The following is a 12,865-nucleotide window of genomic DNA, read 5'->3' on the forward strand; positions in this document are numbered from 1 at the left end:
AATAAATAATTGCCACTTTTACCAATGCCATACGATTCTTTTATCAGCTGATTTTGACTTCTCAAAATTGTAAACAACATATTGAAATTTGTTGTTTTTGTTATCATGATTCAACCTCCTTATTCAGCCATGGCTAAGCCGATAAAAATTTGTCAATTCAGAGCGGACATTTATCCATTATAAAAACAATTTGAAGTTGCCCGATGAGATTAGTTGTACAACCAATCAAATCAAATGTACATTTCATTGACATTTTCTTAGCTAAATTTTTGTAAAATTATTATAGCAGCTTGAAAATGACTGTTTTTGGGTGGAAGGTCAAAGTTCTTGAAAAATGCGACAATTATATATAATTTTAAACACCCAGAGAAATGGTTGGTTGCAATTCGATAATTACAATGAAGAAATGATGTCAGTAACTTATTTTTTGTTCCAAGAAGAATGTTTTGATTATTTTCCCCATTGTACATCCAACACGACGATAAAAAAGTTCACAGGATCAAAACGAAGTTCCCATAACCATTCAATTGGTTACAATAACCAATGCCGATAAATTTGGTTTTATGCTGCATAAAATTGTTGAGGTAACCACCAGCATAGTGAGACCTACATCATGGGAATCAACAAATGGTTGGTACAACCAAAAGTTGAGTGTACTAATAGAATCTTAGTTCAATTATAGAACGGGCGTAAGGTAGTTGTTGCAACAAATAAATATTTATATCAATATCGACATGGTAAATGGTATGACGCTACAAAATTTGCAAAACGGGGAGCAGCATTTACTTGATAATAGTCCGCAATACATTGAATAAAGTTTATCCCATAGAAAAGAAGTTGCCTTCAGGTAAATATCGCACCGATTTATAAAAAAGGAAGATTACAAAAGTTTCCATAAAAATTGCAGGCTTCATACATCAACAAACACAAATACTTTTTACGGCAAGCGAGCTTTTTTTTTGTATTAAGAATACAGGACGAGTCTAAGTCGATTTGTATTTATATCTAGAGGCTTAAGGAAGAAATTTCTGGCAAGTATATATTGAATTAGGTTCTGTAGTTCGACCACATAATTGCAACCTAATAACCATATGTCATTGGTATACAAACATTACCTATAAAAAATTGTAAATTGTAATGTAAATTGATCTCACATATATGTAGACCAAAAGCCTTTGTTGTTAGCACCTTTTGTATTTATTTTCGTAGTTTGTTATGATTGTAAATCTTGTAATAAATTAATAAAATCTCAATATAATCTGCCCTTTCATTTGATATTGGAAATTGGTTAGGATAATAGTAAAGAAAATCGAGGGCGGTTGCACCAACAAACAAAACAATTAATATGAAATTGCGACAACCAATGCAAGGTTGATCCAACATACTACCATGTAGTTACAATTGCCAAATGTTAGTTGTGCTGACAGATATCATTGATAGTTGATGGAACCACCTGCTTTCGGTTGGCAAATAATTCAACTAAAAAAAAATATTCATGTAATCTCATGTGTAGAAAATTTTATTTATGCATAGGTATGTATACAATATTTATACCCTGCGCCACACTGTGGAACAGGGTATTATAAGTTAGTGCATATGTTTGCAACACCCAGAAGGAGACGAGATAGACACATGGTGTCTTTGGCAATAATGCTCAGGGTGGGTCCCTGAGTCGATATAGCCATTTTTTTATAGCACATTTTTGTAATCAAAGTCTAGGTCGCAGTTTTAGTCCAATCGACTTCAAATTTGGCACAAGTATGTGTTTTGGCTCAGAATAGATACCTATTGATTTTGGAAGAAATCGGTTTAGATTTAGATATAGCTCCCATATATATCTTTCGCCCGATATGGACTAATACGGTCCCAGAAGCCAGAGTTTTACCCCAATTTGATTGAAATTTTGCACTACGAGTTCAATTAGCAGTGTAGTCTAGTGTGCCAAATTTTATTGAAATCGGTTCAGATTTACATATATCTCCCATATATATCGTTCGCCCGATTTGCACTCATATGACCACAGAGGCCAATTTTTTGCTCCGATTTAGTTGAAATTTTGCACAGGGAGTAGAATTAGCATTGTAGCTATGCGTGCCAAATTTGGTTGAAATCGGTTCAGATTTAGATATAGCTCCCATATATATCGTTCGCCCGATTTACACTCATATGACAACAGAGTCCAATTTTTTGCTCCGATTTAGTTGAAATTTTGCACAGGGAGTAGAATTAGCATTGTAGCTATGCGTGCTAAATTTGGTTGAAATCGGTTCAGATTTAGATATAGCTCCCATATATATGTTTTTCTGATTTCGACAAAAATTGACATTTTCCTTGTAAAATCGCCACAGCTTAGTCGAAAAATTGTAAAAATGACTCTAATTTTCCTAAACTTCTAATACATATATATCGAGCGATAAATCATAAATAAACTTTTTCGAAGTTTCCTTAAAATTGCTTCAGATTTAAACGTTTCCCATATTTTTTTACTAACATTGTGTTCCACCCTAGTGCATTAGCCGACTTAAATTGCGAGTCTATAGATTTTGTAAAAGTCTATCAAATTCTGTCCAAATCGAGTGATATTTAAATGTATGCATTTGGGACAAACCTTTATATATAGCCCCCAACACATTTGACGGATGTGATATGGTATCGAAAATTTAAATCTACAAAGTGGTGCAGGGTATAATATAGTCGGCCCCGCCCGACTTTAGACTTTCCTTACTTGTTTTATAATATTAAATTGAGCCGACGGGCTTTTTGGACAACAAATAAATCAATGACTTCTTCAGTCGGCAAATTTATTCGGCGATGAACCGACATTAATGCCAATCCATTGAGTCTACTCTCGCTAGTCGAATTTCTAAGATACGTCTTTAATCTCTTCATTGTTGAAAATGAACGTTCGGATGAGCACGTAGTAACTGCAGGGATGGAAAATGCAGTACTATAGTACTTTTTTCAATACTTTTTCACCCCGGTCAGTACCGTAGTACCCCCGCCAATGATTTAGTACCTTTTGTGTAGACATTTTTGAGTCGATATCAGATTTATGGTACAATAGCTTTGGCAAAATATTTTAATATTTTGAGAAAGTCTTTATCAACCTTATTTGCTAATAGTCTTTTACAAATATGGCAAACCAGACATGTTCATGTGGGAAGAAAATCTTGATTTTGTAAAAGACATAGTCAAAAACAGGATATTATTGAACTTCAAGAATGTTTTAGTCGAAAAAAGAATGCGATTCTATACTGTCGATTTTTTATTTCGGTAGAAAATGTTGTCAAAATTTTATTTCTATATAGATTTTTTGCAAAATTTTATTTTTATAGAAAATTTTGTCAAAATTTTATTTCAATTGAAAATTTTGTAAAAATTTAATTTCTATGGGAAATTTTGCAACATTTTTTTTCTACAGAATTTTTTTGCAAAATTTTATTTCTATAGAAAATTTTTGCAAAATTTTATTTATATAGAAAATTTTGTCAAAATTTTATTTTCTTTAAAATTTAGTCTCTTGACAATAATCTTCCAGTGAAATTTTTGTTGAAATTTAGCAAAAAGTACCTTTCCGCTCAAAAAATACCTTTTTTTATTTATTTATTTATTTATTTTGTAGTCGATATAATTAGGGAACAAGGATATTGTAAATAGATGTACTTTGATCATGACAAATGCAACCATGTATGTATGTAATAGATTACTAAGAAGCAAACGAAATATGAGGACGCCATTCTTGTTGTGGCGGTCAAACTGTGTACATCTTCAGGTGTGGAAAACCTACGTTGCGAAATTAAATAATTATACTGAAGAAAATTGGAACTGAAGATAATCAAACTGAAGAAACCCCGAACTGAAGAAAAAACTAAAGTGGAAAAAGTTTAGCGGAGAAAGGAAAACAGTAAACTTAAAATTTTGGAAGCAGAATATTTTTTCATAATGGTGCGGGAAGAGTTGGTAGGCCAACTAAAACAAATGGGAATAGATTTCCCAGAAACGGCTACAATAGCCCAGTTAAGGGAGTTGCTGAAAGATGTGGTTGGAGCAAATGCGGTACAGCCGCAAAACAACATTGATGCAACGAAGCAGGCCAACCAAGAAACCGAAAAAAATTTGGATATGGTAGAAAAACAACTGCAGGCGAAATTAAGAATTCTTAAATTGCAAAATGAGATAAATGAACTTGAACGAAAAGAGGAAAAAAAAGGCCTAGCAAGTTTTGGAGACATCGAAGGGGCATTACCCAAATTTACGGGTGATGACGAGTATGGCGTCGTAAAATGGGTAGCAGAATTTGAAAAAGTCACAAATGTCGTAGGCTGCGCAGCGGCAGAGAAATTTTTGTTTGCACGCCGAATGATGGCGGGAAGTGCAGCACTATTTTTGCGCAATACTAAAGCAAACAACTGGCCAAGCTTAAAAGAAGAACTATGTGCGGAGTTTGAGAAGACTGTTGGTGCAAAAGACACTTTGAAAAAGCTTGATAGCAGAAAATGGAATATGAAGGTAAGAGTAGCTTTAGGTCATCCTTTATCTGGGTCTAATTTCCGTTTTGTCTCTTCTTTAATTGATACTGGTAGCCCATGTAGCTTCATAAACAGAGCAGTAATTCGTTCGTTGTCCCCAGGAATTATGATAGAAGAGGAAAATTTTTCGCATTTTAGAAGCTTGAATGGAGGAAGGTTGAGGACGTGTGGGCGAATAGCGACTGAGTTAGAGTTTGGTGGGAGGAGAGAGAAGATGGATTTAAATATTTTAGTTGACAGTGCCCCTTGCTCCTTATTGCTCGGGAGGGACTTTTTAGAGTTATTTTCTGTTATTTTATGTATTAGAAATGGGGACCCGGATCCCAATGGATTATATGATAATTCCGGTATGAATTCTATTAATTTGTTTTTATACGCGGCTCCTAGAGCTGAATTAAATTCAAGGCCTGTGGAAATAAAAGATGAAACGAATTTTGGATTGTGTAATGTTTATTCGGTGGTTGATGAGGGGGATGAGGAGATAGCAGAGGACGCTCGTCTGCGGGCGATGTGTAGTAACGAGACTGAGGACGACGGTGAGAAGTGGGATGTTAACCCATCATTGGGACTGCAAGACAGAGAGAAGATTCGGAGAGTGATTCGGGAGGGTTACTTTGACAGGTTTAGTGAGGATCCGCAGATATCGGATTTTAGAGCGTCGATACTGGTGAATTCAGGCGACACGACTTATTGTTCGCCGAGGAGATTGTCATTTGCGGAGAAACAGGAGGTTAACAGAATCATAGCCGACTTGTTGGACAAGGGGATTATACGCCATAGTAATTCTCCTTATGCGTCACCTATCGTGTTGACTAAGAAGAAGAGTGGGGAGATTAGGATGTGCATTGATTATAGGTCTTTGAATAAGATAATAGTGAGGGACAATTATCCCATTCCGTTGATAGAGGATTGCTTGGAGTACTTGGAGGGGAAGTCATGGTTTACCATAATGGATTTGAAGTCGGGATTTTATCAAGTTAGACTAGATGAGGATTCTGTGAAGTATACGTCATTTGTGGTTCCCAATGGGCAGTATGAGTTTTTGAGGTTGCCGTTTGGGCTGAAAAATGGACCGGCCATATTTCAGCGGTTCATAGCTGGAATTTTTCGAGACTTTTTGGACAGGAACGAGATGGTGATATATATGGATGACATTGTGATAGCTTCGAGGACATTGGAGGAGCATATTGTATTACTAGGGAGTATCTTGAATCGGTTGGCTATATATGGTTTGAGGCTTAAACTACAGAAGTGCAAATTTGCATACACTGAGATAGAGTATTTGGGATACAGAGTATCGAGAAGGGGCATTGGGCCTTCGGGAGGGCACGTAGAATCGATCAAGGGGTATCCGGTACCAAGGAATGTTCGAGAGATGCAGGCATTTTTGGGTCTGTGCTCATATTTTAGGAAATTTGTGAAAGGATTTTCTTTAATAGCGAAGCCTTTATATGAGCTAACTAAGGACGGTGTCGAGTATGTGTTCACTGACGATTGCAAGAGGGCATTTGAGGTACTTAAGCAGCATCTAGTGTCTGGCCCTGTACTGGCGATATATAGCCCTCGCAGGGAGACGGAATTGCATTGTGACGCGAGTGCAGCAGGTTTTGGAGCGATTTTGATGCAAAGACAGGACGACGGTGCATTTCATCCGGTCGCTTATTTTTCGAAACAGACGTCAGATGCAGAGACGAGGTATCATAGCTTCGAGCTAGAGACATTGGCTATTATTTATTCCTTGAGGAGATTTAGGGCGTATTTGGAGGGAATAAGATTTCGAATTGTTACGGATTGTAACTCCCTCGCTTTGACACTGGCCAAGAGGAACATTAATAGCCGTATAGCAAGATGGGCATTGGAGCTGGAGGACTATAATTACACTATTGTGCACAGATCTGGGGCGAGGATGGGGCATGTTGATGCACTGTCTAGGATTGATCAGAGTTGTGATGTGGTGGCGACTATTGAGGCGGAAGATATAGACTTCCAGTTGTGTGCGGCCCAGTCTAGGGACCGGGAGATAGGCGATTTGAGATTGAGGTTGGAGAAGGGAACTGTGGAGGGATACGACATGGTGAATGGTGTGGTGTACAGGAGGGTTAATGATGTCTTGAGATTTTTTGTGCCGAAGGAGATGGAGACCGAGGTAATTAGGAATATACACGAGAAGTTGGGCCATTTAGGAGTGGATAAGTGCTATCTGAAGATGAAGGACCACTATTGGTTTCCGGAGATGAGACAGAAGATTGACAGATACCGAAGAAACTGCCTGAGGTGTATTATGTATTCTGCCCCTCATAAACCTAATGCGAGAACATTGCACAGTATTCCAAAGGAACCAAGACCTTTTCATACAATCCATTTGGATCATTTGGGCCCATTACCGGCGCTGCAGTCGAAAAGGAAACACATCTTAGTTATCATCGATGCGTTTACGAAGTTTGTCAGGCTTTATCCTGTTCTTACGACGAGTACTAAGGAGGTTAAGGCGGCGCTGTTGAAATATTTTGATTATTATAGTAGACCGGTCAGATGTATAACCGATAGGGGCAGTTGCTTTACGTCAAAGGAGTTTTGCGACTTTTTAGCGGAAAGGAATATAGATCATGTTAAGGTAGCAGTGCACTCGCCTCAGGCGAATGGACAGGTTGAAAGGGTGAACAGGACTCTGGTGGGAATGTTAGCTAAACTTAGTGAGCCAGTGGCTCATGCGGATTGGGTGAAACAGTTGGGCAAGATAGAGTTTGCATTTAATAATACGGTGAATAGGTCTATTGGGGACACCCCGAGTAGGGTTTTATTTGGGGTCAATCAACGAGGGGAGATAGTGGACAAACTTTCAGAGTACCTAGAAGAGGGCTTTTTCGACCCCGGGGGAGGTATTAAGGAGATTAGGGATAGGGCCGAGGCCTCTATTGCTAGGTCGCAGAAGTACAATGTGCAACGCTCCAGGGACAAGGGTTATAAGGTTAATTCGTTCAGGGCTGGCGATTTTGTTGTAGTCAGGAACGTGGATACGACGGTGGGGGTCAACAAGAAATTATTGCCGAAATTCAAGGGTCCTTACGTTGTGCGCAAGGTGCTACCAAATGATCGTTATGTAGTTGGTGATATTGAAAATTGTCAGATCACTCAAATTCCGTATGATGGAGTTATAGAAGCTTGCAATATGAGATTGTGGAAGTCGGATGACCCAGGTAGAGGGACCCAGGGCTGCTCTGCCCCGTAGTGTATACATGCTAGCATAAGTAGTATAAGTATGTAGACGATTATTTTAAGACTAGAAGTACTTTCATGCCGAGGTGACCGGGGCGGTCACTACTGTCAGGTTGGCCGAGTTGTAGTCGATATAATTAGGGAACAAGGATATTGTAAATAGATGTACATTGATCATGACAAATGCAACCATGTATGTATGTAATAGATTACTAAGAAGCAAACGAAATATGAGGACGCCATTCTTGTTGTGGCGGTCAAACTGTGTACAAAAAAAACATGGCATCCGGGCCCATTGTTGATGACATATGCGATCGATTGAACGCCTATCTCGCTGATCTTACCAGTTATTTCACTGCAAGAAATTTGAGGATATCTCCCACCAAATCCTCAGCCACACTATTCACTACATGGAAAGCGGAAATAATTCCAACACAAATTACCCCAAGATTCTCGGAGTCACATTCGACAGACTTTTTAAGTCGTCCGCACATGCCACTGCAATTTGTGACAAGCTCCGCGGTAGAAGCAAAGTCCTCAAGTCGCTTGCCGGCAGCACTTGGGGTGCGGACAAAGAAACCTTGTTCACTACATATAAGGCAATTGGCCGGTCAGTGGTAATCGGTGGTTGCTATCGAAGTTGTCATCCAAATCATCATTTTGCAGATAGACAACCTCCACCCAGGAATGTAAGGGTTGATCTTCACCTTTTAGAGTCCGAGATCTAGCGTTATAAGAGAGAGCCTCTAGATCAGGCAGCATACCAGAAAGGTCTGAACAGGATTCATGAGGATACTGTAGCTGAAGCGGTGAGAAACTACAAGGTTAATCCTGTTCTCGGAGTCCGACCGCCGCCCATAGCACCGGAGCAGAGAGACCTCCCACGGCAGACCAGACAGTTTTAGCCCAACTAAGATCAGGGAAGTGCAGCCGCCTCAGTACCTACTTATCAGTGATTGATAGCAGCGTAACAGACATGTGTCCCATCTGTAATCAAGGGCCACATGACACTCGTCACCTTTTCGCTTGCCCAGCTAAGCCTGCCCGTCTCACCGCCAGATCACTCTGGACACACCCCATCTTTGTCGCAGAGTTCCTTGATCTGGCTACTAGTTGAAACTGCATTAAAAACTGTTACAACAAAAACCGGTATGAAGTGAGTGTCAAGATACAAATGTCTCGTTGGCAACATTTTTGTGAACGAGCCCTTATTTTGTGTTTTTTTGTGTGCTATGACATCTGCGAAAAATATTTAGTATACATCAAGTCATTGAACAGACAATATCATATTTTTAATTGTGATGATTTGCGGAAAGCATTATTTTTTTGTTTTCATTTGAAGAAAAATACAGCAAAGTCGCATGGAATGCTTGTTTGAAGCAAATGGTGATCATGCTCTATCAGAATCAACATGCAAAAGATTTCAACGGTTCAGAAATAATGATTTTGACGTGAGAAATGAACGTGGAATATTGAAGGCGCCAAATTGCAAACGATATTGGATGGAGATGAGACTTTTAGTCAAAAGCGGCGATGGCAGCGATGTTAAATGTTGCACAACAAACAATCCCACAAAGATGTGGGAAAGAAAAAAACGCTCATTTCATATCGGTATAACTGGTAAACAGGGGCGTGGGTTCAGTCCCGGTTTCGAACAAACACCAAACGGTTGACTATATCCACAGTAATGCAGATTGGATTTCTGAGTGTTTGAGAGCTTCTCTAAGAAGTATCATCGTAATGAGAAACGATTTTCGGACTCGAATGTAGCACAAATGCCAAATCTCATCTTAAAGGAGTGTATTAAAAGCAGGATAACATCATAACATTACAATTTTATGAGAATAATTTACCAATGCAATTCCTATATGTACTTATTGGTTTATTTACTTCTTTTCATTACAGATTGCCTTAACCAGAAAGAAGAAAAACAAACGAAATTTGATCCCGGACAACACTCCAAATCAACTGCTTATACCTGTTTAGTTGACTTTGATGGAATTCAATTTATTTCACACATTTAATAAATGTAGATGTTGTGCTATTAAGTGATTTATGTTTTTTTTGTTTTTAAAATATCGATAAATAATTGACTAAGTTTGTTGCTGGGACAACAAACATTTGCAGTTGTTAAGCAGAAAAATGTCAGCTAATTTAGCAGAATTTGTTTCCTATTTCAACAGTAAAAAATGTTTGCTGTTTCAATTAACGGATGTTTAGATTCGAGAGATACAAATATTTTCAATGGTTCTCTTAATCAAGTTCCTTAATCTAGTTTGTCCATATAGCTCGAATAATAATTAATTGTAAATTAAGATATAGTGCATTTGGACGTTAATCGCCTGTTTCAATATCAGGCTAACATGAAAAATAATAAGTAGCGAAGAGCACGTCGTAAACTAGGAAAAACACTACTAATGTACGCGTTAGAATTATTGTTGTCTCCTTAAAACCAGTTTCTGTATGTTGTCACATGTTGTTGTTGAATATAGAAACAAAAGCTTTGTTCGATTGTTCACCAGGTGAATTCAACAAGTAGCTTCTAAAAATAAATTTCGTGTTGTTGCATTACTGTAGTAACACAACGAAATAAAATAATCTTTTCTTTTCACATGTAGCTATGTGAAAAGATGATGCACAGTGGTAGTAAAGATGATTCATTTTGTAAGAGGAAAATTCCCAAATGTTTTCTCCATAAGGAGTTAGCATAAAGGGCCCAAAATTGAGTTATCTATCCCAGCCAGATCTATACTAAAGGCCGTGGAAAAGTTCATTCGCCCGAACTGAAACATGTACAGTCTAGATTTGTATCTGGCGTTTTCTTTTCAATGGTTCTATTAATCAAGTTCTTTAATCTAGTTTGTCCATATAGCTCGAATAATAATTAATTGTAAATTAAGATATAATATTTATTTTATAGGATATATTTGACACGAAATACTGAATTTTAAAATGAATGTTTACATCAATTCCTTTTTTTTTAATGAAACATGGATTTTTTTCTCTAAAAAACGAGTAAGCGCTGCTTCTCTTATCTAAATACAATTTATATTAATTTGTCTATTCATTTAAATCATGTCAACGAAATAATTAAATTAGTAATAACAAATACCATATACGTTTAAGACATAGCATGTCCTGTGTTTCAATTATCCTTTGGAAATATAATAGACCAACCAAAAACTCGCCGATCAAATCCGCACGAAAATAAATCACAATTGAGTATTGGCTCCTCAGCCCAAGCTACAGAGGAAACCATACGTCTGTGACCCTGAAATAATAAAAATTATAAGCTGAATTATAAAAATATTTTAGTATGTAAAAACTACGCAATTTACCTGTCGACTGGTGCGTGGCAGGCGTGCTACTCTCTGTCCATTTAAATCAAATAAACGTATTTGTCTGTTATCATGGGGAATTGCTATTATACCCGAATTTGATACGGCCAATCTATTAACAGATGAGTCTGTACGTATGGTAGCCAGAGCGGATCGCATATTTCGTAATTCCCAAACTTTTACTGTACGATCGTCAGAGCCCGAAACTACTTTATCATCCTTGGAAAATACAGTTGATGTAACACTCCTAAAAAAATTAAAAAGGTTCTAATTAGATAAAGTATTTTTGAGCTTGAAAACATCAGAATCTTTCAAAATTTGAAAAATTCGATTTTTTTTAAATTTGGGAAATGTCGACATTCGATTATTCGAGAATTGCAAAGATCTACGTTTTTATTTCTGAGGGTTTCAAAGCTTCTCTAAGTGGCTTCACTGCAAAGTGTAACGCCGTTCGGACTCGGCTATAAAAAGGAGGTCCCTTGTCATAGATCTTAACATGGAGTCGGGCAGCGCTCAGTGATAAGAGAGTTCACCAATGTGGTATCACAATGGACTGAATAGTCTAAGTGAGCCTGATACATCGGGCTGCCACCTAACCTACGTTTTTAAAATATGAAAAAATCGAATTTTTCAAAATTTGCGATTATTGAAGTGTTGATTTTCGACGAAAGACTTTAATGTCTTTCGTCCATTTATTTTCGGTTTATTTTATTAGGTCAATTTTAAATATTTAAGGGAACTAAAGACAAAGACTTTTTGATAATGTAGTGAGTAAAACACTTTGTAGGCGATTTGATTTGTTTGCGGTTTATTTGTCACAAAAGTAGCAGTGTGTGCTTCGTTTTACAATCTCTCAACTATGACTGACCGATCTGGTCGATAACAACTAAAGCATACACTGCAGTCTTTACATTTAATACTTATCGATAACACTTGTCAATATTTTTACTACAATAAGGTACAGCTTAGGTATTAGCAAAATACTTAGATATTACTAATATACTACAATTCAGCCTTCCTGACAAAAAGAATCACCCGATTCTTCAGATTCCTGTTAGTCAATTACTCCGACCTCGAAACCAGTGCTTGATGTTGTTTGCGGCCCATATACCCCTATAAGGTATTTGAGTTTGTTGAAACCCATTTACGTCCTCTAGAATATATCGATCATTTCTGTTATTTTGTACGGCCCTTTGTATCGAGGTATTAACTTCCTTGCTACACCTGTGCTAGTATCGAAATTCTTTATCATAACGTAGTCTCATTTCGCGTAATTAACGGGAGATTTCCTATTCTGATTAACCTGTCTTTCGTTGTAAGCCTGGGCTTGCATCTCCTTTTCGTGAGCTTTATTTCTAATATCCTCAACATTCTCGTAATCATCATCCATAATGCTATCTCTAATTTTATCTAAAATTTTCCCTTTTTGATTTACCCCAAATAACATAATGCTTGGGTGTTGGTCGATCATTCTATGTTTAGTATTGTTCAAACTGAATTCAACAGATTCTATAACTTTTTCCCAGGATTGATTGCCTTCGCAGTCTATAAGCTTTGCTATCATTGGCCCAAGATTTCTATTCACCCACTCACCCTGTCCGTTAGCTTGTGGTGAACCGGTAGCAATAAGTATTTGTCTAATGTTGTTTGCCTCAATAAACTTTTCAAATTCTTTGGATGTGAAACAAGAACCTCGGTCGGAAATTATATTCGTAGGTCTACTATAGTATCTAAAGTACTCCTATAGGGCCCTAATCACCTCAGACGTGGCAGTAGTTTTCG

At 37.5% G+C, this 12,865-nt stretch overlaps 2 protein-coding genes and 1 long non-coding RNA gene across 4 annotated transcripts in view; 2 read left to right on the top strand and 1 right to left on the bottom strand.

Annotated features, from left to right (window-relative positions):
• Nucleotides 1-446: 446 nt before the first annotated feature.
• Nucleotides 447-1,258, top strand: LOC142240199 (uncharacterized). The gene is made up of 2 exons (XR_012723189.1): nucleotides 447-847; nucleotides 908-1,258. It is a non-coding gene; the product is annotated as an uncharacterized LOC142240199 (long non-coding RNA).
• A 2,493-nt stretch (nucleotides 1,259-3,751) lies between these two features.
• On the top strand, nucleotides 3,752-9,793 carry LOC142221437 (uncharacterized). 2 transcript variants are annotated; one of them, XM_075291160.1, is made up of 2 exons: nucleotides 3,752-4,509; nucleotides 9,651-9,793. In XM_075291160.1, the coding sequence occupies exons 1-2, from the start codon at nucleotides 3,943-3,945 to the stop codon at nucleotides 9,729-9,731; spliced, it is 648 nt and encodes a 215-aa protein (XP_075147275.1). In that variant the 5' UTR covers nucleotides 3,752-3,942; the 3' UTR covers nucleotides 9,732-9,793. The 2 variants fall into 2 exon arrangements, with proteins under 2 accessions (XP_075147275.1, XP_075147276.1); XM_075291161.1 differs by lacking the exon at nucleotides 9,651-9,793 and adding an exon at nucleotides 4,584-4,961.
• Nucleotides 9,794-10,640: 847 nt separating this feature from the next.
• The window catches only part of Wdr37 (WD repeat domain 37), an 85,261-nt gene continuing 83,036 nt past the window's right edge, over nucleotides 10,641-12,865 (bottom strand). Inside the window, exons 4-5 of the mRNA XM_075291162.1 lie at nucleotides 11,084-11,330; nucleotides 10,641-11,016 (exon numbers count right to left, since the gene is read on the bottom strand). Of these exons, the coding sequence (XP_075147277.1) occupies nucleotides 10,891-11,016; nucleotides 11,084-11,330 (373 nt within the window). The 3' untranslated portion in view covers nucleotides 10,641-10,890. The remainder of the gene's footprint in view (nucleotides 11,017-11,083; nucleotides 11,331-12,865) is intronic.

This window comes from Haematobia irritans, chromosome 1, assembly GCF_050003625.1.
Source record: "Haematobia irritans isolate KBUSLIRL chromosome 1, ASM5000362v1, whole genome shotgun sequence".
NCBI classification, from domain to species: Eukaryota; Metazoa; Arthropoda; class Insecta; order Diptera; family Muscidae; genus Haematobia; species Haematobia irritans.